The sequence below is a fragment of the Rosa chinensis genome, chromosome 1 (genome assembly GCF_002994745.2).
Source record: "Rosa chinensis cultivar Old Blush chromosome 1, RchiOBHm-V2, whole genome shotgun sequence".
Lineage (NCBI taxonomy): Eukaryota > Viridiplantae > Streptophyta > Magnoliopsida > Rosales > Rosaceae > Rosa > Rosa chinensis.
Window position 1 is genome coordinate 57432322 of NC_037088.1, and position 26290 is coordinate 57458611.

General features: G+C 39.3%; 5 protein-coding genes, 1 non-coding gene and 1 pseudogene across 7 annotated transcripts; 6 read left to right on the top strand and 1 right to left on the bottom strand.

The window, feature by feature from the left end:
- The first annotated feature begins 59 nt into the window (after positions 1-59).
- Positions 60-188, top strand: LOC112183196. The gene has a single exon (XR_002929786.1). It is a non-coding gene; the product is annotated as a U6atac minor spliceosomal RNA (small nuclear RNA).
- Positions 189-4133: 3945 nt separating this feature from the next.
- LOC112170558 lies at positions 4134-5182 on the top strand (annotated as a pseudogene).
- A 2907-nt stretch (positions 5183-8089) lies between these two features.
- LOC112182696 (heat shock cognate 70 kDa protein-like) lies at positions 8090-10422 on the top strand. The gene is made up of 3 exons (XM_024321211.2): positions 8090-8252; positions 8443-8673; positions 8903-10422. Exons 2-3 carry the CDS (start codon positions 8457-8459, stop codon positions 10258-10260), a joined length of 1575 nt encoding a protein of 524 aa, XP_024176979.1. The 5' UTR covers positions 8090-8252; positions 8443-8456; the 3' UTR covers positions 10261-10422.
- Positions 10423-11025: 603 nt separating this feature from the next.
- Positions 11026-12682, top strand: LOC112182702 (KIN17-like protein). Its single transcript, XM_024321223.2, has one exon. The coding sequence runs from the start codon at positions 11284-11286 to the stop codon at positions 12460-12462; it is 1179 nt and encodes a 392-aa protein (XP_024176991.1). The 5' UTR covers positions 11026-11283; the 3' UTR covers positions 12463-12682.
- A 1976-nt stretch (positions 12683-14658) lies between these two features.
- On the top strand, positions 14659-17781 carry LOC112182703 (very-long-chain enoyl-CoA reductase). The gene is made up of 4 exons (XM_024321224.2): positions 14659-14928; positions 15133-15172; positions 16429-17183; positions 17420-17781. Exons 1-4 carry the CDS (start codon positions 14860-14862, stop codon positions 17486-17488), a joined length of 933 nt encoding a protein of 310 aa, XP_024176992.1. The 5' UTR covers positions 14659-14859; the 3' UTR covers positions 17489-17781.
- An 867-nt stretch (positions 17782-18648) lies between these two features.
- Positions 18649-21400, top strand: LOC112182704 (actin-97). Of its 2 annotated transcripts, none has more exons than XM_024321225.2 (5): positions 18649-18739; positions 19306-19375; positions 19508-19901; positions 20491-21104; positions 21199-21400. In XM_024321225.2, exons 2-5 carry the CDS (start codon positions 19316-19318, stop codon positions 21262-21264), a joined length of 1134 nt encoding a protein of 377 aa, XP_024176993.1. In that variant the 5' UTR covers positions 18649-18739; positions 19306-19315; the 3' UTR covers positions 21265-21400. The 2 variants fall into 2 exon arrangements, with proteins under 2 accessions (XP_024176993.1, XP_024176994.1); XM_024321226.2 differs by lacking the exon at positions 18649-18739 and adding an exon at positions 18771-18839.
- Positions 21401-21694: 294 nt separating this feature from the next.
- Positions 21695-23249, bottom strand: LOC112182707 (epsin-3). Its single transcript, XM_024321230.2, has 4 exons — positions 22869-23249; positions 22661-22783; positions 22408-22569; positions 21695-22232 (listed from the first exon to the last, which is right to left on the bottom strand). The coding sequence occupies exons 1-4, from the start codon at positions 23009-23011 to the stop codon at positions 21833-21835; spliced, it is 828 nt and encodes a 275-aa protein (XP_024176998.2). The 5' UTR covers positions 23012-23249; the 3' UTR covers positions 21695-21832.
- Between the last annotated feature and the right edge of the window lie 3041 nt (positions 23250-26290).

Genomic DNA, 26290 nt, shown 5'->3' on the forward strand with positions numbered 1-26290 from the left:
CTTGAGCATGGTGTTTTAGTATATTCAATGTGCCATCGTAGAGGAAAGATAGAGAGCTTGAGCTTTAGGGAGATGGTTGGCATCTTCCCTGACAGGGATGTGAACAGTCTTCGGACTTACCTGTTACCACACATCTGGTTAAAGATTGAGCTTTAGTGAAACTGTAAAAGCTCTAGCCAGAACTCTCATCTCTATTTTTGCAACAGAAAAAACTAGAGCCCTTAAAAATTTTGATGTTAAGAAAGGAAAATGCTATAGCTAGGCTCACCAAACTTGCCTGCCAAATCATTTCATTTGGCAAGTTACTTTTGGCAAGTTGTGGAAGTCGATTACAAGACATGCTTCTAAGGATATTACATACTCGTTTTGATGTTGTCAAGTACTAATGGTCTCCTCTCAACTTTAAATGAGTATAAATGTTGGACAGAATATAATTACTTCAATTGGTTGAAATTAGTGAATACGTACATGGGAGTTGGAGAACTGTGTAATGTTACTTTCATTGAAGAACAAGGTAAACTATGAGTGTTTCTTGAGCTAATGTTTTTTCATTCCATTAAGTTAACCCGATACATGACAGGTCATCTCTGAGTTAGATTTCAACTTCTTTTTCTATTCTTCAGTAAATATAATACCCTTTTCACCTATTTAACCTACATTCACATTGACCTTCAATTATGTTTCATTGAGAATTTTATAGGGTTTTTGTCCATTTACACCATTTTTAGAGATTTTTTTCCCACTTACCCCACTATGTTTTTTTAATTCCCTCTTACCCAAAACACTCTAAGGAGGTCTTCCCTAATGCCCCATTAAGATTTTTTTTTTGTTTTTATTATTTTTTTAATACCATTTTACCCTCACCTTTGTTACTTAGAGAGAGAGAGAGAGAGAATGGAAGAGAGAGAAACCATAGGGAACTTCGCCGGAGTCTGGTCACCGGCCGCCGGATTCCGGCCAACTTCGCCGGAATCCGGCCAATTTTCGCAGGAATCCGGTCACCGGCCGCCGGATTCCGATCACCGGCTACCACCCACCGGAAAGTTTTTTTGCCCCCAATAGACATCTATTGCCCCCTAATAGAGGGGCAATAGACTTCTATTGGCCTCCAATAGACGTCTATTGCCTCCCAATAGACGACTATCAGCCATGTATTGCCCCCCAATAGACGACTATTAGCCATGTATTGGCCCCCAATAGACGTCTATTGCTCCTCAATAGGACTTTCAGTCGCCAAAATGGGAACTAATTTCCCTAAATTTAGACAAATAAAGCTTTGAATACAGAAATGGGAACCAAGCTTCCTAAAATTACACAAATAAAACTTTAATTAAAGAAAAAAAACGAGGAGATTACATCAATTCAAAACGTCTATTGCCCCCCAATAGACATTTAACAGACATCTATTGCCCTCCAATAGACATGTATTGCCCCTCAATAAAACTTTTTTTTCCCTTGCTTTCTTTCCTTCTTGACTTTCTGCCCCCAGTTTACCCCAACAAAAAAAAATGTCGTCCTTTCAAGAGTGTGAAGCCTTGAAGAAAGCCGTGGACTAAATCAATTGTAGTTGCCTGCTTTACCCTTTCCTAAAATATGAATCTCACTTGACTAAACAAAAATGCAGCTATTTCAAAAATCAATTGCCAAATTATCAAAATTTCATAGCATTGATGTGAACATTTCCCAACTTTTTAGAACAAAAGTGTTAAAGAACACAACGACTGAGAAAAGAAATCAACAGAAAAAGTTTAGATAAATCAAATAGTTCTACATGAGCAATTAGTTATAGACACAGAACTTGAAATTTGAATGATGCCCAGTGCCCACATTCCCATCTTGGCTCACTACACAGTGACTATAACACCCAAAGAGCATTACAATTTACAAGCTTCATATGAAAATCCACATCTGAAATCAACCTCATAATTTGAAGAATTAACATCAAAATTGAGACAAATTACTGAGCTTTGATCCATCTTCCAGGGACTACTCTCCCTATCATTACATGCAGCCAAAATCAGTAGCATTCGACACTGAGGAGAACACTCACCAGGTTGGAGAAACTCATCCTTCAAATTCCTATGGTCCTCACGGCTAGGGTTTCTGAATTTGCTAGAAAATTTCACGATCGGGTCCGAAAACTGGTCCTCTTCGACAAAATCGTAGACTTCGAGGCCTCTGCGCTCGACCTTAGAGAGTGTGAAGCGTGGAGACGTGCTTGATCTCACTGGAAAATTGCCTCAAGTGGGCTCGATGGTGAAGTTTCTCCGGGGAGGGAGAGGTTGATGTTGCCAGCTCTCGTCGTCCAGAGGTTGACGTCGCCGGCTCCTTCGTCCGGTTGCAGAAGAAGGTTGACGCCATCGGAGCGGAGCCTCGATCTAGATTTGGAGGCTCTCGTCACCGTCGCCGGTGAAGAAAGCCGTTGACTAAGAGTGGAGCGACGAGGATAGAGAGAGAGAGAGAGAGAGAGATCAGGATGAGAAAGATGAGTGAGTGGCAGTGTGTAATTCATTAATTAAGTTTAGGACAGAATAGTCATTTCTCTATAAATTGGGTTAGTGGGAATAAAAATCTGTTGCTGGGGTAAGTGAGATAATTTTTGCTCATTTTGGTGCTTTGGGTCAATGACCCAATTTTATATCTAGAATCATATTGGTTATAGACTTGTAGCATCCACTCTTCTAGATTTTGCATATACTTGGAAGATGCAATTTTTTAAAACCTTCAATTCAAAAACCACCTAAATAGCTGTTGGAATTGATTTATGCTTTTGGATCCGATAGTTTTTCTCTTCATGATTGTGGATGAGGTTTAGGGAATTCTTTTTTGAGATAATTAGATTAAGTCCAGAAACTAGACTCCATATTGGTTGTAGTCCGCATCAATTTTTCTTGTTAATTGCGGTCCAATGACTCAGCTGCCACCTCAAATTTATTTCTTTTTCCATCGTACTGACTCAATCGTTATTGATTTTTCTTTTTTACATGACTAATACTTTGCACATAAAAAGCAAGAATTAATAGGATTAAAATTAGCAATCTAATTAGTAATTTAATATCATATTTGATGCATATCTTTCTTAAATTATTCTTATTGATTTGGTATAAAATTATGAAATTGGTATGAAATTGAATAAGATATTTAATGTAAATCATTCCTAAAATTGTTCTAACTTAAAAGATGTCTTCTATAAGTTAAGAATCTTTCTAAAGCAATATTTTGATAATGTTTTTCGTCAACACCAAAAGTCCTATGGTCGTGGCTCTTATATGTAATGTCAAGAATTTTATGAACTTGGTTCTCCTTCTTTAGCATTAAGCTTTCTATGGTCAAGGTATTTTCTTGTCGGCCTAAACGATTGTGGTCCTTTTGGTGTAAATCATTCCATCGATGGTAGCTAAATTTAAATAATTATACCTCTATATGAGGTCTAGATTTGCATATTATTTTTTATGTTGATTTTGTGTTCTATAATTATATGTACCTTATAGGTAGGTTTATTTAATGTTCTTCACTTTCCACATTTTAGTTAGGTTTATATTAGAATACCATATTTTCTCTTTGCGAGGTAAAAATATATGCCTTTCTATGAGGTAAAACACTCATGCTTGCATACTTTTTGGTTAAATTGATTTCAAGTTCTTTAATTATATCTCGTAGTTAGGTTGACTTGATGTTTTAAGTTTTATATTGTTTAGTTATGTTCATTTTATATTTATTCATGATTTTTGGAATGATTATGTATAATTAATAATTTAAATTTTAATCTTTGAAAAATTAAAAATAATAATAATGAAAATTTCGCAAAATTGGGTAGTTTAAATTTGTTTCATTTCTTGACTTGAAGGGGCAAATTGGACAGAACGAATAGTCAATGGACCGCAATTAACAAAGAAAAAGTGACCGAACTGCATCCACTATTGAACTACGAAATTGGACCTTGATTTAAATATCTTTTTTTTTTCGATGACAAAAAAAAAAAATTGAATGATCTGTAAGACGGACAAAGATAGAAGTCCATTTATCAAAGAAGGATAAAATTGTAATAACAAATCTACGATTAAATTAAAACGGACACGACTCAGAAATATAAATGCCTGTGAAGCCAACAGGTACCCTCTCCCTCTCTCTCCGATATTCTTCTTCCGGTCAATCTTTCACGTCCGGCGACTTTTTCCGACTCCAAATTTGACTCCCTTCTCTGTTCCCAACCTTTTCTCTATCAAAGATCGCGCCTTTCCCCTTTCGCGAAAACTCCAATCCTAGGGTTAGGGTTTTCCATTCCCAATTTTCCCCCAAATAAAAATCCAATTTCACCATGGGGAAGAACGACGTCCTGACGCCCAAGGCAATCGCGAACCAAATCAAAGCAAAGGGGCTGCAGAAGCTCCGGTGGTACTGCCAGATGTGCCAGAAGCAATGCCGCGACTAGAACGGCTTCAAGTGCCACTGCATGAGCGAGAGCCACTAGCGCCAGATGCTCATCTTCGGCGAGAACCCCAACCGCATCGTCGAGGGCTACTCAGAGGAGTTCGAGACCAGTTTCTTGGAGCACATGAAGCGCAGCCACCGCTTCAGCCGCATTGCCGTCACCGTCGTTTACAACGAGTACATCAACGACCGCCACCACGTCCACATGAACTCGACGGAGTGGGCCACGCTGACGGAGTTTGTGAAGCATTTGGGGAGGACCGGCAAGTGCAAGGTGGAGGAGACGCCGAAGGGGTGGTTTATTACTTATATTGATAGGGATTCGAAGACTCTGTTTAAGGAGAGGGAAAAGATGAAGAGAGTGAAGGCCGATTTGGAGGAGGAGGAGAAGCAGGAGAGGGAGATTAAGAAGCAGATTAAGAGGGTTTATCAGTCAATGCCGAATGCGGATAATGTAGAGGGTCAGGGTGGTGAGGAGGTGAATAGGGAGTTGAAAGTGGAGAATGGTGTGAAAGTCGGGTTTGCGCTTGGGGGATTGAAGAAAGAGAAGGGGCAGAAAGGGGAGAGTTCGAAATTGGTGTTTGAGGAGCTGGAGGATGAGAGGAAGAGTAAGAAGGCGAAAACCGAGGGTGGTAATGGTGGTGGTGGTGGTGGTTCAGGGAGCTTGGCGTTGGAAGAGTTGATGAGGGAAGAGGAGAGGAAGAAAGAGAGTGACAGGAGATCTTGTGAGGGAATTGAGAAGATGATGTAAGAAATGAGGAATGATGTTATAAAATCTTCGTCAGTTTGATGTTAATGGACTTTGCTACTTGGCCTTACATGTTTTTTATGTTTTAAAACATCTGTGCAAAAGCCTCTGCTCGTCAATTGTGTTGTTTTAAATCGTTGAGTCACTACTTATATTCTATCGATATCCACACGGTTCTACAGCTCCACAAGAAATGTTGATAGATTTATATAGTTGGAATTACTTATATATGAATCAAATATATGGAAGTTAATTAGGGTAATTTCTCCAGTTCCTATAAAGTTTCATTAGTCTTGCAATTTGTAGACAGCTTCTTGTTGTTTGAAGAAAGAGTCCGCTTTAATTGGTATTTTTTCACAAAAAGCAAACATGAGATAACAAATTCAGTCTTTCACTAAGATTTCGAATAGCTGTTCCGACTACATATAGTCTTTTATAGGGCTGACTCCTGAGGTCCAGGAATTGTTGAGGAACCAGCCTGAATCAGAACAAAATTGATTGTTTGATGCGGTTCTTGGCAAAAAAAAAAAATGATTCGGTTTGACTTGAACTGAAATGTTAAATTATGGGGTTGTGACCACTTACCCAATTTTAGTCTAAAAATTGTCTATTTGCTCCACTAAGAGTTTTTTAACCTCATTTACCCAATTTAATATCTATTGACAGTATTGCCCTTTTAATTAACAACCTACACCTCTCAAACTCTCTCTCTCTCTCTCTCTCTCTCTCTCTCTCTCTTCATGTCTGCAGATCTGGATCAGCGCAAATTTCCGGTCATCCAACGAACATGAGGGAGAACAACGGTTTTGGGTTTGAATTTGGGTTCAATTTGTCCGAATCGAGGGAGATCCGGGGCAGGTCGTCGTGCTCGTGCCCCGAGGACGAGGACGAAAGTGAGAGGCGCGAGGAGATGGAGACGGACTCGCAATCGCAGAGGCAAGCTGAGCGAGGCGTCGGAGGATGACGACGACAACGATTTCGAGCTTCTGTGAAGGAAGTGCTTCAGAGTTGGGCGCTGCGTTTGCTGAGGTGCTGGACGACGTTGTTTTATGACCACTCTTAGCCTTCATGCCGCCATTACCGTGGTCTATAGCCCGATTTTGCACTTTTTTTTTTTGGTCTGAGTCCCAACTCCCAATTACATTCTCCACTGCCAATCTCTCTATCAATTCCGCCTCATTTTTTTTTTTTGGTAAACTGTGAGCTCCGCGAATGGAAGAAAAAAAAAAAAGAAGAAAGTTTGAAACTGATGGTTGGATGAACACTTGATGGTTAATTTGATATTCAGCACAAGTTGTTCTAGAGCTTGCTTTCCCCGTTGGTTCTGTATGATTTGCAAGTACAGTAGGCTTCTTTTTTTTCTTTTATTTTTTGAGAAAACAAGTACCATAGTTGGGTAATATCTTGTTAATAGAAGCAGGTTAACATTGCAGTTGGATGCAATTTTTGTAGTGTTTTCTTGCTGAAAAGAAAGAAGAATGAAAAAAAAAAGTTTTATTGAGTAGTTAAACATGTCTATTGCGGGGCAATAATATGATTATTGGAGGCAATAATATGAGTATTGGGGGGCAATAATATGCATATAAATTGATCAATTGTGCCTGTAGTGTATTCATTTTGGTTTTGGTAGTTTACGCAATTCACTGGAGGGCAATAATATGATTATTGGGAGGTAATAATATGAGTATTAGGGGGCAATAATATGGTTACTGGGTATTATTAGGGGGCAATAAATTCAGACGCCGGAATCCGGTCACCAATCCAGTAGCCGGATTCAGGTCATTGGTCGCCGGAGTCCGGTCACCGGTCGCAGGCGTCGGGTCACCGGTCGCAGGCGTCGGGTCACCGGTCGCCGGAGTCAAGCAAGATCTCCAATGACTTCTTTCTCAAAGTGACAAAGAATGAGAGGGCAAAATTGTCCAAAAAATAAATAAAAATGAATTAAAATTTAAAAAATACTTAATTGAGTATCAGGAAAATAATCTCTTAGAGTATTTGGGTTAGTGAGCAATCTCTTATAGTGTTTGGGTAAGTGGGCAATTTTTAAGCTAAAATTGGGTAAATGATCATTTTCCCGGTTAGGTTTCGGCTCTCGTTTCTGAAATGTTGTTTTTTGAGTTTGCTAGGTGGTAACTTTTAAGTGTGTAATATTGTCACAAGCTTATGCTATTACAGTAGTGTTGCATACATCATATTACTTTCTCTAACAAAATAAAAAACCCTGGCTATTCTCTTCAAAGTTGCAGATATATATATTTTTTGAACATTTAAGTTGACACAAGAACTGAGTAACCAAACTGAATTGGGTTCCATTAGTTCGGTGTAAATTCCGGCTAATGACTAGATGAAACTGATCCGAGCTAGCCCTAGTCTCTTTAATCTTAAGCCTAGGTGTTGGAATGAAAAATGCCATTCCCCAAAATCTCTATTATTTGTCTCTTCATGTCTTCCTCTTTCTAACCTAATCCCATAAAAAGTCTCTTCATATATCCTCGTTTCTCTAGCTAATTTCTCTTATTTCTAACCTAATCTCGTTCTCTTCTCTTATTCTTTCTTTTTTGTTAAGCTAGCTTAAGAGGTGTTTCAAGGCCAAGAGTTCTACAAGAAAATACTCAATTAGAGACGAAATTATAGGTGACAATTGACAAACCTTAATGTCTCCTATTAGGAGTGGGAGACACATCTTTTGACTTGGTCAAATATTTCTTTTGGGCCCTGAAATCGACGGGCGTGAATTTTTTTTTTTTGGCGGGGGGGAAGTCTTAGCGCCATAAGCTGACTACCAAAACGACATCGCTTCTTTAGAAAGGGAAAGCTAACCCCATGGGCATTGTTTTTTTTTTTTTTTTAGAAAATGGGGACTCTTGCCAAAGCAAAAACTTGTCCATTAAGTCTAACACAAGAAGTTGCCGCTGTCTGTTCATTCTCTTTTACTTTGAGAAACTTTCCATCCTTTAACTCTGTCCAGAGAAAGAAAGAAAAAATTAAAAATCCAAAAGCTGTGTACAAACTCACCGACGCTTAATCTCCACAGTCGCCGCCACCTCTGACCACCTCCATATATACGCGATTGGTTGGTATCTATATATGTATTTTCATATGTGATTTTGTATTTTCTGCTCTGGTCTGGGTTTGTATTTGTTACCGCTGATTCGATAACTTGTGTGTGTTTTCTTTTCTTTTCGGGATTAGTTTAAAGCATTGATGGACCTTTAATTCACAAGTATTCTGATCGTCAGTGTTGTTTATTTTACTTTTTTAAGTTTTTGAGGTGAGAATGGCTGGTAAAGAAGTTCATGCAATCGGAATTGATCTTGGCACAAAGTACTCATGTGTGGGAGTTTGGAAGCATGATAACAATAATGTTGATATCATAGTGAACGATCAGGGCAACAGGACCACGCCGTCATGTGTTGCCTTCACTGATACTGAGCTTCTGGTAGGAGAAGCAGCGTTTAATCAGGTCATAAGAAACCCCGACAAATGCATCTTCGGTAAGGCTTCTTCTTCTATCCCCCTTCTAGTTTTCACATGGTTCAATATTGCTTTTAAAGGAGTTGAAAACGTTGTCTTTATTTTGATATGTATCCTTCCCCTGAGTGGATCAAGGCTCAAAAGAAATTCACTTTATATTTACCAACAAAATCCTGTTACAATATTACTGAATCCCATCTGAATTGCAACAAATGTTTTGAAAGAAAATTGATTTGAATCAATTTGCAGATGCAAAGCGGTTGATTGGCAGGAAATTCAGTGATAAGTCTGTTCAAAGTGACAAGAAGCTCCGGCCATTCAAGTTGGTTGAAGGTCCTGATGATAAGCCTATGATTTTGGTTACGCATAAAGGCAAAGAGAAACAGTGTGCTGCTGAAGAGATCTCATCCATGGTTCTTGCAAAAATGCGGGAGATTGCTGAAGTCTATCTTGGATCAACTGTGAAGAATGCAGTGATCACTGTCCCTGCTTACTTCAATAATTCACAGCGCGAGGCTACAAAAAAAGCTGGTATTTCTGCAGGCCTAAATGTGATGCGTATCATCAATGAACCAACTGCAGCAGCCATTGCTTATGGCCTTGACAAGAAGGCTGGTTGGTATAGCAAGAGAAATGTACTCATATTTGATTTGGGTGGGGGTACTTTGGATGTGTCGCTACTTACAATAGGTGATAGTGTCTTTGAAGTGAAAGCCACTGCTGGAGATACTCACCTTGGAGGTGAGGACTTCGATACCAAAATGGTGAATTACTGTGTTGAGAAATTTAAGAGGAAGCACAATTTGGATGTCAGCGGAAACATCAGAACTCTTAGGAGGTTAAAAAATGCATGTGAAAAGGCAAAGAGGAGGCTTTCATTTACAACTACAACTGACATTGAAATTGAATGTTTGCATCAGGGTATCGATTTTTATGTGACATTCACCCGTTCTAAATTTGAACAACTCAACATGGATTTCTTCACCAAATGTATGGAGCCTGTGCAAAAGTGTTTGGAGGATGCTAAAATGGACACGGACAGTGTGGATGATATCGTTCTTGCCGGTGGTTCTTCGAGAATTCCCAAGGTGCAACAACTATTACAGAATGTGTTCAAGGGAAAGGAACTGTGCAAGAGTATTCATCCTGATGAGGCTATTGCATATGGTGCGGCTGTTCAAGCTGCAGTCTTGAGTGGCCATGGAAATGGAAAGCTTCAAGACTTTACTCTCTTGGATGTCACCCCACTCTCGCTCGGGGTGGACTGTAGAGAAGACCATTACATGTCAGTCGTCATCCCAAGGAACAGCAAAATTCCCATAAAAAAGAACAGTGCTTTTACTACTTTCTACCATAATCAAACTGAAGCCCCGTTCCATGTTTATGAGGGTGAGAGTGAAACAACAATAAATAATAACTTTCTGGGCCAGTTCATGCTTGAGGGCATTCCTCCAGCTCCCAAGGGTGTTCCAAAATTTGATGTCTGTTTCGAGATAGATGCTAATGGTATCCTGAAGGTATCTGCTGAGGACAAGTCCACCGGCCAGAAGAAGGAGATTACAATCAGTGGTTGTGACAGAAAACAAGGAATCGAGACTCTGGTGTAAGTGTGTAACAAGGTTAACTTATCATAATTTGATATTTGCCAGGAGCTGGCTTGCCATGTTGTGAGTAGTGTTATGTTTTTGTCCTAATGGTCTTGTGACTCTTGTCTTTTACATTCTCTGATATCTGATCTGAACTTTTTATTATTACTTCTTTGACTTTTCCCTAAGCAAGTCACAGACTAGCAGCTTCCCCCATTCAAGTTTCTTCACACGTATGTTCAACGTAACTAGGTAGTTTCACTTTATGATGGTTAATTAAGAACTTGCAACCAAACGAAAACCATTTTTCCTTCCTTTTGTTATTTCTTCAATTTTTCTCGTTGTTTTAGCGTAGTAGTGACTACATTTTTGATTAATTCGACATGTTGCCATCTATCTCTACATTTTGTAATTGACTATAATGTACCTCAGTCACTCTATTTCTACCCTTAAAAAAAAATGTCAGAGTACATTATCATATCAATGACATTCTAACATTCCAAAGCTTCATTACTCGAGTAATATCGATCGAATCCCATTTTTCTCCGCAATGATGTAGAATAGAACTCATTCTTACAAACTCAAGCTCTCGTCTTTGGAAAAATTGTAGTAAATGTTAAATTTACATTAAGACCGTTAAATTTTCAGTATTCCACAAAACTCCTTCGTTAATCAACATGCCAAAGTGCAGCCTATTATTAGAGGAGGATAAAATGGTAATCTAACAAATCTACAAAAAAAATATAATAAATAAAACATCATCACAATAAAACGAAAGGAGACGACTCAGGATTACAGAGAAGCGTGAGAAGCCAATAGGAATAGGTACCGTCTCCCTCTCACTCCGATACTCTTCTTCCGGTCAAACTTTCACGTCCGGCCGCTTATTCCGACTCAAAATTTGACGCCCTCTATTCCCAACCTTTTCTCTAGCAAAGATCGCGGCTTTCCCTTTCCGCTAAATATCCAATCCTAGGGTTAGGGTTTTTATTCTCATTCTCCCCCAAATTGAAATCTTTATTTCAATTTCTCTGAATCATCGTCATGGGGAAGAACGACTTCCTGACGCCCAAGGCAATCGCGAACCGAATCAAAGCCAAGGGGCTGCAGAAGCTCCGGTGGTACTGCCAGATGTGCCAGAAGCAATGCCGCGACGAGAACGGCTTCAAGTGCCACTGCATGAGCGAGAGCCACCAGCGCCAGATGCTCATCTTCGGCGAGAACCCCAACCGCGTCGTCGAGGGCTACTCGGAGGAGTTCGAGACCAGTTTCTTGGAGCACATGAAGCGCAGCCACCGCTTCAGCCGCATCGCCGCCACCGTCGTTTACAACGAGTACATCAACGACCGCCACCACGTCCACATGAACTCGACGGAGTGGGCCACGCTGACGGAGTTTGTGAAGCATTTGGGGAGGAACGGCAAGTGCAAGGTGGAGGAGACGCCGAAAGGGTGGTTCATTACTTATATTGATAGGGATTCGGAGACGCTGTTTAAGGAGAGGGAGAAGATGAAGAGAGTGAAGGCCGATTTGGCGGAGGAGGAGAAGCAGGAGAGGGAGATTAAGAAGCAGATTGAGAGGGTTTATCAGTCAATGCCGAATGCGGATAATGTAGAGGGTCAGGGTGGTGAGGAGGTGAATAGGGAGTTGAAAGTGGAGAGTGGTGTGAAAGTCGGGTTTGCGCTTGGGGGGTTGAAGAAAGAGAAAGGGGAGAGTTCTAAATTGGTGTTTGAGGAGGTGGAGGATGAGAGGAAGAGCAAGAAGGCGAAAACTGGGGGTGGTAATGGTGGTGGTGGTGGTTCAGGGAGCTTGGCGTTGGAGGAGTTGATGAGGGAGGAGGAGAGGAAGAAAGAGAGGGTTAATAGGAAGGATTATTGGGTGTGTGAGGGGATCATTGTGAAAGTTATGAGTAAAGCTTTGGCGGAGAAGGGTTACTACAAGCAAAAAGGGGTTGTGAAGAAAGTGATTGACAAGTATGTTGGGGAGATTGAAATGCTTGAAAGCAAGCATGTCTTGAGAGTTGACCAGCAGGAGCTTGAGACGGTGATTCCTCAAATTGGGTGCCTCGTGAAGATAGTGAATGGCGCGTACAGAGGATCGAATGCAAGGTTGCTGGCAGTGGACACGGATAAATTTTGCGCTAAGGTGCAGATAGAGAAGGGCGTCTATGATGGTAGAGTGCTTAAAGCTGTTGAGTATGAGGATATTTGTAAACTTGCATAATGTGTTTGATAGAAATTTGTTCTGATGGAGATTGAGCCATAAAGTGGGTAATCATCTGCTTTTCAAAAATGTGTTGGCCTGTTTTGAAACTCCATTGTGATACTCCTGCACTCATTATATGTTTAAAAAATTTCTGGCAATTTGAAAAACTACAAAAGCAGCCTTTGAGAGTTTGAACATTGTTCTTTTTAACTGTTTATTTATCACTATCTTCACTTAAGTTCGTTTGCATGCACACTACACACTTAATAGCTTGGTTGTGACAACGATCCTTGTTAATTCTTACAGATATATGTATTTGTAGTATAATTCACTCTTTGATCTGGAATAACTGCTATTTAAACTGTATATAGCATTCATATGTGCAAATTCATTCATCAATGTTGATAGTGGGCAGAGAACGAACTAGAGTTTACGATGCAATTTGCAGTACATGAAGATTCTAGTTTCCTAAGTTGATGTTGATTGTTTGTAGTCTACTATTGACTGTGACAATGATGCCCAATTTTCTACTTCCCTCTGACCAATCTTTATTAGAGTAAACTAAAGAGATAATGTGTGATTTGTAATGTTGTATGATCCTATTTTTCAATATGTTATATTTCAATGGCTGAGCTTTCCTACAATTTGCACACTTGTGCATAGGACCACAGTTAATCTTTTCGTTCAGGAGGTTTTTCTGCCATTTATGACTTTATGCTTTCTCATGATTGGGTTACAAGCTTCTCTTGGTGGTTAGTGGTTACATTTTAGTGGATATGACTTCTGTTTTTGGTAGTTTGAGACTTTTCTTTTGAGTTACTATTACCACAGACCGTCTTCTTTGGTTTGTTCCGGGTTTAATAACCGGCTGACATCTGGAGTTGGGGTTTTTATGTTGGAAAAGTTGAAAAGTTGCATCTAATGTGGGAGGAGCTATTTTACAGTACAAAAACTGCATTTAATTAAGACAATGGTGTTGGCCACCTTATAGTCATCATCATAACTGATGTGATTGTGTGAGCATTCTTATTGTCATATAAGTATACTGTATATTTTTACTTTGCATGTATTCTCAGGATGTTCTGTATTCCATATTGCGGTAACCAGCATCTTCAATGTGATGCAAAGTCTTACTCATTCTGCCAATCAATAGTTGGTTATAGGTGAGGTTTCGAAAGCAATAGTTTGTCAGGTTAAGAGATTGAAAAGTGTTTAATTTGTGTTTCTGGGCAGAGCATTTCACCTGATTGTGGTATATCGTCTCTTTGTGATGTGCTGCATTCAGCTGTTGAACTTGATATATGAAAAATAGCAAATTCCAGCTATGCTTGCCTTACCAATGCTTTTAGATTGGAATTCATGTTGTTATTCTGCTTAAGATGGTACAAACATGAAACTGTTTACTTTATGTATGTCCTGGTTCTGTTTTTTGGCACTAATCAAGGTCCAGAAGCTGTGGATGCTTCTCTACTTGTGGCAACCAGCAGTTTGCATTTCACTGGTATTGCACGGAACAGTTCCTACTAAAATGCTTTGCTGGAGGTAGACAAATTTGGGCTTATAAATAGGCAGGAAGTGGTTTGTACTTGTATGAAGTTTGTTTACAGATGAAAACAAAAACAGTAATCACAATGGAAAGGTACAGAGTTCTGAGATATCAAGTTCCAGGCCAGATTGTTTCTTTATCAATTTGTAACAAGCATTCAAACTTAGGGACTGGTCGATTCAATTCTGAGTAGTTTACTATTGTCTGACTTGTCGGACGTCTCACATGTAATGTTTGAGATGAACCAAGACTTCCTCATTTGGGAAAAAGGAAAAGAAGCAGCGAGCAACCTTGCAATTGTGAATCATTTCTCGTCATGAAATACAACTCAAGTACTTCACAACTACACTCCTGGTCCCTGCACAATAAATGTTGAGCTTTCATTTTCTACTAGACCCATATCGCAGCAATCGCTTAAACAAGGCTACCTGAGGACATTGACTGAAATTTTACCACGCAAATCCGTTCAGCAACTTGATGGTTTCAAACTTTCAATTACGGTTGAATTACATTGCCCCAATAATTAATCGTGTAACCAAAATCCAATATGTAGCTTACTAGCTTAATAATAAACACTGAACAATGCATTTCGATGTAACCAAAGAGTGTTTCATAGTGCAATTGTAGGAGTTATGTGTGGTTGATCAGCCTCCATAGTTAGCCTTCCTACCCCAACCACACGCCTTAATTGTATATCCAATACCGCCCTAACCAACTACTACTATCCTACCCCCATTAACTAATTCCCACATCGTTATTAAAAGAGACCCCCATAAACCCATTTCCGGATCTAACTACGGCTCACTCACCCGTATCTGATTGCTAGCTCAATTTTGTGAAGTGGGTCTCTGCCTCTCTGGCTCGAGGAGATGAAGGTCACCGTAGTTACTAGGAGTGGTAGAGAGCTTTTCAAGGGTGGCCTCGAGCTCAGTGACTCTGTAAGTTCTTCTTTTCTTCTTCATATGGGTTTTGAAAGTGTTGGACTTTATTCCACTGGATTAGAATTTTGGGTTAAAGATTCAAAATTTATGTGAATTTGAACTAGTGAAGAATTTAAGTTCGGTTCTTTCGTGCTTTTGAGTGTAGTGGAACCCATTTGTTAGATTTTTCTGACTGTGTTCGTCTCTCTGTTTGTGATGCAGGCCACTGTTGCTGATCTGCAGGAGGAGATCCATAAGCGATGTAAGTGTTGCTGGATATGCTTCTCTTTTATTAGGGACTTGTATAAGCAGTCTTTGACATGGTTTCTTTTCGGTTCAATTAACACCTTTGAATGCTAATCTGATTGATTTGTGACTTTAGAGCATGTTGCATCATTCATATTTTCTTTGTTTTGGAATAGTTGTGTGCAGATGCATACTTTACATCCTGTAATACTTATGGAGATACCAAACTTGAAGCACCTTGTCTGGACAACCCCATAATCTTTACCTCTGTATTGGCACTTCAAATATATTACATAAGTTGACTAACAGCAAGAGCTATTTGTGCTGCGATTGAATCTAAAGCATCTGATAACCTAGTCTAGATGGATATCATCAGAATTTGAAAGCTAATAAAGAACAGACTATTGAGAGTATCTTTCACTTTTGCTTGAAGTATTAGATTTTATCATGGAAGAGCATCTCAAGGGAAACTGCAGGGAGCATAAGAGTTTCTAGCTTGATTCCAAAGAAAATTTGAAGTAGGATTAGTGGAAAAATAAGATAGAAAATTGATTTTAAGGAAAATGTAGCGATCATGGTCCTTGATGCATGTAGTGCTCAATCTGTGATTCATTGTTTCTCCATAGTATATCGTTAATCTTTGTCTGATCTGATGGCCGGAGCTTTTGGCTTTTGCACATTTTGATGCTGTTAGTCAATTCTCTGTTTTCCTTCTTCTTTCTCTCTGTCTGATTACAGTTTCCCAGTCACATTTGACCGTAAAAACAATCATGATTTTTTGTCTTTGATTAAAAAGCTAGTTTGGAGATATCATGATTGGTAATAAGGTTTAGATTAACATGCATTCTAGGAAGAAATAATGAAATAAAGGATATTACAATGGTGTACTGTTTGGTTTCCTTGTTCCAATTTAACTGAAATGCATAGGACCTCTTGGACTGTTAGAAACTCTGCATTTTCTGGTCTGAATTATTTGTTATCGACATATGTTATTTTCTAGGTTGGTATATTTCACTATTGATGCCTTCGTCATCCTATATTCCAATTTAACTGAAATGCATAGGACCTCTTGGACTGTTAGAAAAGTTTGCATTTTCTGGTCTGAATTAAATTTTATTGACATTTGTTATTTTCTAGGTTGGTATATCTCACTATTGATGCTTTTGTCATCCTATATGCATTGTTTCATACTAAATGAACAGAGAGCTGTGTGTAAGTGGCCCTTCATATCGTAACATAACTGTAACATGATTAAATCTCTTATGTCAACAGCCAAAAAGTTCTATCCTTCAAGGCAGCGGCTTACTCTTCCTGTCAAACCAGGATCAAAAGAGAAGGCAGTTGTCCTCTCCTCCAAGAAGAGTCTCAAAGATTATTACAGTGGAAACTCAGACAACTTAACTGTGGTGTTTAAGGACTTAGGCCCACAAGTTGAATACCGAACACTCTTCTTCTTTGAGTATATTGGTCCTTTGCTCATTTATCCCATATTTTACTTCTTCCCTGTTTACCAGTACTTGGGCTTCAAAGGAGACCGTGTCATCCACCCAGTACAGACATATGCTCTATATTATTATTGCTTCCACTACTTTAAACGTATTATGGAAACATTTTTCATACATAGGTTCAGCCATGCAACCTCACCTCTCTCCTATGTATCTCGGAATTGTGCTTATTATTGGAGCTTTGCGGCACTTATGGCTTACTACGTGAATCACCCACTTTACACCCCTGTTAGCGACCTCCAAATGAAGATTGGGTTTGGTTTTGGGATAATATGTCAAATCGCAAACTTATATTGTCATATTCTATTGAGGAATCTGAGGAGCCCTGATGGAAGTGGAGGCTATCAAATACCATGTGGTTTTCTATTCAATATAGTGACATGCGCAAATTACACAACTGAGATTTATCAGTGGTTGGGCTTTAATATTGCAACGCAGACGGTTGCTGGTTATCTTTTTGCTGTAGTTGCTGCTTCTATCATGACCAATTGGGCCCTTGGAAAGCACCGCCGTTTAAAGAAGGTACTCCTCTATACTACTTTGTCCTCCAAACCAAATATGTTGTTTGGTATGCTAGTAACTTATAGTGCTCTTCTTTTGCTTAAAATGTTTTGTCTTGTTTTTAGCTAACATCTTGGTCTAATTAAGCTCACGTTGATTATTATTAAATTGCATGAATTTACAAGTATTCATATGAGTTTGTATTTAGAAGCTCTGTACATGCAATATTAATATTTTGTGACACCTGCCATCTGCAGCTATTTGATGGGAAGGACGGAAGACCTAAGTATCCACGTCGATGGGTGATTCTACCACCATTCTTGTAGAAGTGATTGGCGAGCCTACCTTCATTGGTCTCTTGGTATGAAGTGTTCAAATTGCACCAATGGGTGATCAACGTGAAGAAGTTCAAATCGCATAATTATCCAATTTCAAGATTGATGTTAGTATTCTGCTTAGACCTTGTAATAATTTATTAGAAAGACTTGGAGATTTGCTTGTCGATCTATACAAGAGTAGTCTATCTTGTTCTAGTCAGTTTGAACTCTTTTATCATTTGCACTTCCTAACTAATGTAATTTTTGAATTGAAAGCAATAATATTTGTTATGTTGCCCGGAGAGCTTTCTGTTACAGCACTTTTGGACGTTTCTGTTGGATGGTAAATATCATCATGAATTTGATACAAATTAATGGAAGTTGGTAAGCTTGTTGCTTGTAAGAATACCCTAAGCTCTGACTTGGTGAACACTTAATGAACAAGCCTCTCTGTAATTGCTTTCGAATGACTATTGCTTGTTTCATCATTTATTTATTTCATTTATGTATAGCTTTGTTTTCTATGATTCCAATGATGAGTCTCCCACCTACGGTTAGCTAGAACTATCATGCATTGCCACTACCTAGCTGGTGACAGTTATGATTCTGATTTTGCCAACCATAGTAGTCTGGATTTTGAGTAGATCCTTAACATTCTTTAAGGTTGTTTAAAGCAATTCCTTTCTCTTATTGTTGTTTAATGTTCTGATTGATCCATTATAGGATGCAGCTTGCAGTTGTGTTCATTACCCTACATTAAAGCACTTTTAAAATGTTTGAGCTGACACTTTCACCCGCACTCTTCATTCAATATGAAAACGTGATAGACGAGGTTATGATTTGCTTGTATGTCCTCCTTGTAGTGTTCAAAACGTCGTTGTTAAATATACGATCGATCAACCATTTCAGATTCAAATTTTATACGAAAAGGACCGATATAACATGATCCACATGCTCCCTATGTACTTCTTGCCTTGTGTTGACAAGAAGCCTCTTCTTAATCAAATTGGTTTAGCACTAAAAAGGAAATGTAATTAGGTTCAAGAGGGGAGAAGAGGGGCAAAATGGTCAAGAGGGTGGAGAAAAATGACTGGAACAGCGGAAGGAGGTGTAATAATGGCCCCACAAGGGGCCCATGGACGCGGTCCATAAATCCCAACGGCTCGGATTACCCTTTATTACTCTTATTCACCTCCTCCAATTCTGGGTGTCTCTCTCTCTCTGTTTCGCCATCGATCTCCCTCACTCTCATTCACAAAGGTCGACTTCCTCATCTCATCTCATCTCATCTCATCTCATCTCTTCTCTCTTTCTCATACTTGCCTTTCTTATCCCTCTCTTTGTTCATCGCCTTAGATCTGTAATCTTCTTTCTTTCTTTCTTTCTTGTTTCCTCTGTGGAATGATTTGATTGCTGCATTGTTTGGCTTTGTTACATTTCGTATCAATTTCATATGTAGAATCAAATTTAGGGATTTCCCACATGAAAGATCGTTTCTTTATTAGTTTTTTATCCTCTTTGATTTTTGGTGAAGAGAATCATATAGGTTCTAGTTTTGTTTTGCATCATGCTTTGGTTTGTGTGCCACACTAGTAGTCTATGATTTGGATTGGAGGAAACTCTTTCTCAATTTTTTTTTCTTTTTCCCTTGTGATGACTGAATAGTTTTATGCATGAGCATTGAGTTTGATTGTGTATTCAATGGAGATTTTAGCTGGAGAGGAAGAGTTTAGGGAAGCCGATTAGGAAAATGTTAGCATTGTGTACTATGTGTATGTGTTATTTCAATGAGGCATTGTTGTAATTGATTGTGGTGTGTCTTGCAGGTAGAAGAAGATGGCAGAAAGTGAGGACATTCAGCCGCTCGTGTGTGATAATGGAACCGGAATGGTCAAGGTATTCAATGATTTTTGTTGGGAAGAACAACTTTGATTAGATGTCCTGATTGCAATGAATAGTTGTTTGTGGTTAGATGTTCTGTGTTTTGTACATTAAATCTTAAGGGCTACTTTTGATGTTACTGTTTAGGCCGGGTTTGCTGGAGATGATGCTCCGCGAGCTGTTTTTCCTAGCATTGTAGGGCGCCCTCGTCACACTGGTGTCATGGTTGGCATGGGCCAGAAAGATGCTTATGTTGGTGACGAGGCTCAATCCAAGCGAGGTATCTTGACTTTGAAATATCCAATTGAGCATGGTATTGTCAGCAACTGGGATGACATGGAGAAGATTTGGCATCACACCTTCTACAATGAGCTTCGTGTTGCCCCAGAAGAGCACCCAGTTCTGCTAACTGAGGCCCCCCTGAATCCCAAGGCTAATCGTGAGAAGATGACCCAGATAATGTTCGAGACCTTTAACACTCCTGCTATGTATGTGGCCATTCAAGCTGTTCTTTCCCTGTATGCAAGTGGGCGTACAACTGGTAAGAATTCTGATTGCTGTTTCATGAAGTAAGGGTGTTAATTTCGAGTTTAGTATCCAAAGCCGTAAAGTGGCACAATCAGTTGTATGTGTTTTTGTGTCTGGACAAAAATGACCTAATGTGAATCATTATAGGTTCTGATATCAGCATATTAGTCTATAGGATTCCTACCTGAGTCCCAAATAGTTTCTTGCCTGAATTGGATTTACTGAGATTGGATTTTGATATGTGTGGTTTGAACTTTTAGACTAGTTGTTTGAGTACTTCAGTTATGCTACTTTTTGGGAATTTCATATTTGGACATGTTCCAGACCAAAAAAAATATTTGGACATGTTATAGGTTAAGAACTTAAGATATCTCTATTTCAGTCTTAGGATTCCTGCCTGAGTCACAAAGAGTTTCTTGAGTTGGATTTAGACATTGGTTATTGATATTTCTGGTTTGAACTTTTAGACAGTTGGTTGAGAACTTTAGTCTTGCTAATTTTTGAAAATTCTATATTTGGACATATCATTATTAGATAACACTTCTGTTATCCAAATTATTTTCTTTTCATCTTTATTGATGGGTGTTTTTTTGGCTGTGAAGGTATTGTGCTTGACTCTGGTGATGGTGTCAGCCATACAGTCCCCATATACGAGGGATATGCCCTCCCTCATGCCATCCTTCGTCTTGACCTTGCTGGTCGTGACCTCACTGATAGCTTGATGAAAATTCTTACCGAGCGTGGATATTCTTTCACTACCACTGCTGAGCGTGAAATTGTTAGGGACATGAAGGAAAAACTTGCTTACATTGCCCTTGACTATGAGCAGGAGCTGGAGACATCCAAAACCAGCTCCTCAGTTGAGAAGAGCTATGAGTTACCAGATGGGCAGGTCATTACCATTGGTGCAGAGCGTTTCAGATGCCCAGAAGTCCTTTTCCAACCCTCAATGATCGGAATGGAAGCAGCTGGCATTCACGAGACCACTTACAACTCGATCATGAAGTGTGATGTTGATATCAGGAAAGACCTTTACGGAAATATTGTACTTTCTGGTGGTTCAACTATGTTTCCAGGCATTGCTGATAGGATGAGCAAGGAAATTTCTGCTCTAGCCCCAAGCAGCATGAAGATCAAGGTGGTGGCACCACCTGAGAGGAAGTACAGTGTCTGGATTGGAGGCTCCATCTTGGCTTCGCTCAGTACCTTCCAGCAGGTATGTTTTCATTTCTTCATTTTCTATACAAACTGTGTTCAATTTTGATCTTGGGATAAATACTTACTGGAGTACTCTACTTGTTTCGTTGCAGATGTGGATTGCAAAAGCGGAGTATGATGAGTCTGGGCCGTCCATAGTTCATAGGAAATGCTTCTAAATTTATGCAAATAGGATCATGGAAGAGTTAGTACTGTTTTTATTGTTTGTGTTTAACTTTGTTATCTTTCTGTGTTAATTTCTTGTTGGGATGATACTTTCATGAGATTTTATAGTGGCAAATTTTTCATTAAAAATTGTTTTCGATAACTTGCTCAACTTTAAAGAAATACCCAATCCCTTTGCCAGAAACAGAGGACGAGGATAAACAGTAACCAAATTCATATCTACCCTCGTTGTTACTTGTTTAAGTTGCTTCATCAATGGAACTAGCATTCATAATGAAAATATCTCGATCCAGAAGATATATACAATTTTTTTAAGATCCATCACCATGGGTCGAACTAGGACTCGCCATAAATAGTAGTTGGCAAAGGCGTGTGTGAAAGTGAACGCGAGTTTAACTACTAGGTTTGGGAGAATTGGAATGATTGAAGATAATATGTGTTTATCATTGTGTATGTATCCAAACTGTGCATCAAAAACTGTACAACTGGGTTTATCACAAACAAGTGTGCCATTTAGCTACTATAATGGCTTGTAGCAAACTAGCTGACATCTTTCAAGATTCAATCTTCAGAAGAAAGAAGGGATTCTTCCCTCTGATGCTCATTCTGGCAAAATGGGTGATCCCCTATGTTGAGATTCATTTCAGGTTTCGATGAGATGATGTCTTGATCACCAATCTGCGGTTGTTTCTTCACCAAGAAATTCTCCTTTAAGTCAAATGACTTATCTTCCTGACTCTGATGATCAGTGTAGTGTGAATTGCACCTCTCATACGTTTTACGAGATAGCTCCTTGAAGCTTGAATCTGTGAGAGAATGCTGCTGACTGAAGCTCCCGAACCCTTGTATTCCACGAGTTAGATTACGAGCTCTGGCTCTCTCTTCTTTAAGAAACACAGTGTCTCCAAGAAGCTTGAGCACTCTATCAGATAACTTCCTCACACTCATGCCCCAGTTAAATCTGCATACCACACACAAACCTTATAGATGTTGAATGCTGAAAATTAAAAAGTAGTATATATCTCTGTTTAACTAAGGTAGAGTTTTGTTTCGAAGTATGGATTAGATTCACATTTTGACAGCATAACATGACATTCAAATAGAGTGATGTGAATACAGATTATAAATGTGCTAACCCTTTTTCATCAATGTGCTGAAACCTTCCCATCTGCTTGATGACATCGATATCAACCTCAAACTCCTCAGCAAGTCTCAATGGTCCATGGCTTAGAAGGTATTCCAATAGAATTAGAGCCTTGTAAGAGCCTCGCCAATTCTTTCTATCAAAGTTCGACAACCTTAATTCATAACAAAAAATTAAAAAACTGAAAGTGAATATTACTCAAAAGATTACTTATTAGTTACAGCATGCACATAGAAATCATTAACCTCCTATGCAGAATCTCCACAATCCTCCAGTAATCATCAACGTCAAAGGCAGCCCTGGATATTACCCCAATGGTACGTGTGTCTGGTGGCCATGAATTTTCATTTGTAGCTTCTTCCGTCATTCTGTAAATTTATCATCCACAAAAACTTATTAACATCAGATGAACTGAAGAACGTATCGACATGATCATAAGTACAGAAAACTTACAGCTCTGCAGGTGTTACATCAGTCAGCGCCAGACGCGCAGTTCTGATCTTCTCTTTTAAGAAGGAAGAGGCTTTCTTCTTCAATTCATAGAACAAAGGACTGCTCATCTTGCTGTTTGTCTTTTGAACATTGACCGCCATCATGCAGGGAATGTTTCTAGGGTGATAAAATTTTGCTATTAAAATGGTTATGAACCTTGTCTACGTAAGAAATGCAACTACTCCATTACCAACAAACACCAACTACTCTCTAAAGGTGACTTTGCATTAATTTGTAACGATAAGATTAGGACCATTAAGAATACTTTAACTCTTTAAGACCATTAATACCTTTAACGTGGCTTTATGCCAGTGTGCGCACTCCATTTGCCATGTCTACAAGTTAATTCCTTGTTTTATCAAATGGTCACAGCCTCTTAGTGACAGAATGAAACGAAGTGTTACCGGATTTAATTTCCGGTGGTGACATTGTGGGGAAGCTGGTTTGATTGTCCAATGGCTTCTGGTGAACAATATCTTGCTGGTATGTCTACCTTTGTAAAGAAAATGGAGTAGCCAATATTTTTGTCAATTGGTGCATGTTGGAATACATAGTTTTTTGTGGAGACTCATGTTATTGTCTACTTTATCTCGGGATATTGTATTGATGCTTGTTATTATTTGTGGTTTAGGCACCATCCCCCCTTCCATGTGTATTCTACACTTTCATTAATGATCACAGTATGAGGGCAGCCGTATTTGCCTTCGTAAAATATAAACTAAAAGAAGTGAAGAAGAAAGAAGATTAAGCTCTTAATTTTGACCTTGAGAAGAGGATAGTGACATCAAATGATAAACTAAGGCATCTTCGGCTCTTAGCTTCTTTGTCTTCAAAATGGTTTTGTTAAAAACTCGTTTTGATAGCAATTTTTGACCAAAATGCAAGGGATTTCCACCATTTCCTTACTATGGTGGTAAGGATTGAATACACATTTTTCTTCTTTTCCTTCAATCCCCTACAAGGATAGGTTGAAATATGATTCAAATCATAAGAACCATATTGAAGACAAAGAATATTATATTACTACTTTCTTTTCCTTCAATCCCCTATAAGAACCATATTGAAGACACAGTAATATATATGATTCACCTTCTTGAAAGTCCTCGTTTTCTCCGGAAATGGTACATAAGAAAAAAAGCTATATGGGCACTCCAAGTTCAATTTTAATGGAAACATGGACGGATATTGGATCATTATGTGCATGTGTGCTGGTGCTCCTTCCTGACCTCAAATCCCAGCCCACGTTGTCAATGAGGCAACTGCTTCAGACGTTGCAATAGAGTTGGCCATGGACGGTGCCACATTTTGCAACACCGCCGATGATGTACGCCACATATGTCCATGATGAAAAACTCCACCGGCAGAGGCTTGACACCTGCTTCGTTCGTGGTGGGATCTTGATTGAGCTCAATGACGAGTAGACTAGTAGTTTAGATGATATCTTGAAAATATATTTAATGCAGTAACTGTTGAAGGATATCGACATTAAGTGTGCATTTTCAAACTAGGGTTTAGTTATAGAGTTGTAATAGGAGAGAAGGTTTTAGATTTCTTACTTATATTCGGATTCTATTTCCTTGTATGACAAGATTTTGTACTTTGTAAATCCCTAAAAAAAGGGCTCATATTATCAATAATAGAACACACACAGCACAAGTCCTAACCCTAGCCTAAAACAAAAAAAACCCTAAAACCAAAACCCGAAAACTCCCTCACCAAAACCGCCATAAACCCTAGTCGTGCTAGCCTACCGTGCCGCAGCCCTGCCTCCCGCGCTGCCCCTCCAGCCTCCTGCAGCAAGCTCCCGCGTTCCAGCTAGCAAAGCCACCGACCGGCAGCACCCGCAAACTGCTTCCTGCATCACCATCGAGCCATTAGCCACGACCAGGATTGTAAACACGTTACAATCCCAGATTAGGATCTAACAGCCACTGCATTCCTAGCTTAGGATTGAAGCAGCATCTGCAATCCCGACCCAGGATCGATAGCACGTCTGCAATCCTTTCACTGTTTCAAGCCCCGCAGCCTACTGCCGCAAGCCTCGCTGTTGCCCAGCGCTTCACGCTACTGCCTTGCACTGAGCCTGTTACTGCCACTAGCTGCTGCTGCTGCCTTAACACGCCTACTCCAACTCGCATGTGTTCTCAAGCCCCGAATCATCAAGTAAGCTTTTGTAATTAAAGTTCCTGCTTTCTTGTCTTTTAAATTCCTTTATTTGTTGTAGGATTTGTATAATACGAACATGGGTTTGATTATTTAATAAGCGGAATTGTGGGGATTCACGCTAAACGAACTAAGAGCGTTCGTAATCAATGAACTAAGAGTGTTCATAATATTCGGACTAAGAGCGTCTGCAAACATCAATTTTTGACCATATTAAACATCATTGTTTCGGTCTAATCCAAATATTCTTGGAAATTGATTTCTTGGTAGCATAGCTAGGAAATCTTATTATTTTAGTTTTCGTGGAAGTTTTTACTCCGAAACTAATCTATTCTCCTTTGTTTTTGAATGTCGAATGCAAACGTGCAAAAACTCGACTTCACTAAACCAGATTCAAATAATATTGGTTATCACCAATGGGTGAATAACATCAAGAATCACCTCACTACTAGTGGGATTCTGTGGAGAAGAGCACACAGAATAAAGATTAATTGAGAAAATCCTCTCAACCTTCCCCATCTCAGCGCTAATGATTGCAAAGCAATATAGGCTTGTGTGCAATGCTAGATGGATCACAAGGTTTCATCAACTTATGTCAGTTATTGAGTAAGCTGATAACATACTCATGAAAAACTATAATTCAAAGGCTCGTTGGAACTAAGAGCATTCATGAGGCGAATTATAAATTGCGCACCTAAATGAGGGCGCAAGGAGTGGAACCCTAAAAGTGGACATGTGGGTCCATACAACCACTTTACAAAGGAAGGAAAACCGCGAGATACGCGGCAACATTGGCCAACGTGGGAGAGACAAAACAGGCGCCGTCGATAGTGGTGGTGTCGCCACGTAACAATGTCCATGGAGGATGTCCAAATGCATAAGGTGCATCTCAATTAATGGGTGAGGTAATGCTATAGATGGGGATCTTTAAGCATTGGTTTAAGCACTAGAATGCGAGTGGAAAAACAAAGCTGCACAATACAAGTGTATAAAGATATGAGAGAGCATGAGGCTCATCTCACAGCTGAAGGAGATGATGGAAATGACAATGACGTCAATCTCATCATTACAGACTTCAAATCTGGCGAGGAAAACAACCATGTTGATGCCGCAGATTTTGATTAAATAGTCCATTTATCTTCCAAGAATTATGCAATGGTAATTATACCTTAATCAATAAAATGTCATTTTGTATTAACTCTTTCTCTCTAGGCTCACCC

Excerpts from the sequence above, each read along its gene's own strand:
- LOC112182704 (XM_024321225.2), top strand. The coding sequence starts at position 19,316 with ATGGCAGAAAGTGAGGACATTCAGCCGCTCGTGTGTGATAATGGAACC. Across the intron at positions 19,902-20,490 it reads TGCAAGTGGGCGTACAACTG|GTATTGTGCTTGACTCTGGT; the intron begins GTAAGAATTCTG and ends TTGGCTGTGAAG. Across the intron at positions 21,105-21,198 it reads CGCTCAGTACCTTCCAGCAG|ATGTGGATTGCAAAAGCGGA; the intron begins GTATGTTTTCAT and ends GTTTCGTTGCAG.
- LOC112182702 (XM_024321223.2), top strand. The coding sequence starts at position 11,284 with ATGGGGAAGAACGACTTCCTGACGCCCAAGGCAATCGCGAACCGAATC.
- LOC112182703 (XM_024321224.2), top strand. The coding sequence starts at position 14,860 with ATGAAGGTCACCGTAGTTACTAGGAGTGGTAGAGAGCTTTTCAAGGGT. Across the intron at positions 14,929-15,132 it reads GCCTCGAGCTCAGTGACTCT|GCCACTGTTGCTGATCTGCA; the intron begins GTAAGTTCTTCT and ends TTTGTGATGCAG. Across the intron at positions 15,173-16,428 it reads GGAGGAGATCCATAAGCGAT|CCAAAAAGTTCTATCCTTCA; the intron begins GTAAGTGTTGCT and ends TTATGTCAACAG.
- LOC112182707 (XM_024321230.2), bottom strand. The coding sequence starts at position 23,011 with ATGATGGCGGTCAATGTTCAAAAGACAAACAGCAAGATGAGCAGTCCT. Across the intron at positions 22,784-22,868 it reads GATGTAACACCTGCAGAGCT|AATGACGGAAGAAGCTACAA; the intron begins GTAAGTTTTCTG and ends ATAAATTTACAG. Across the intron at positions 22,233-22,407 it reads CAGCACATTGATGAAAAAGG|ATTTAACTGGGGCATGAGTG; the intron begins GTTAGCACATTT and ends TGTGGTATGCAG.
- LOC112182696 (XM_024321211.2), top strand. The coding sequence starts at position 8,457 with ATGGCTGGTAAAGAAGTTCATGCAATCGGAATTGATCTTGGCACAAAG. Across the intron at positions 8,674-8,902 it reads CCCCGACAAATGCATCTTCG|ATGCAAAGCGGTTGATTGGC; the intron begins GTAAGGCTTCTT and ends ATCAATTTGCAG.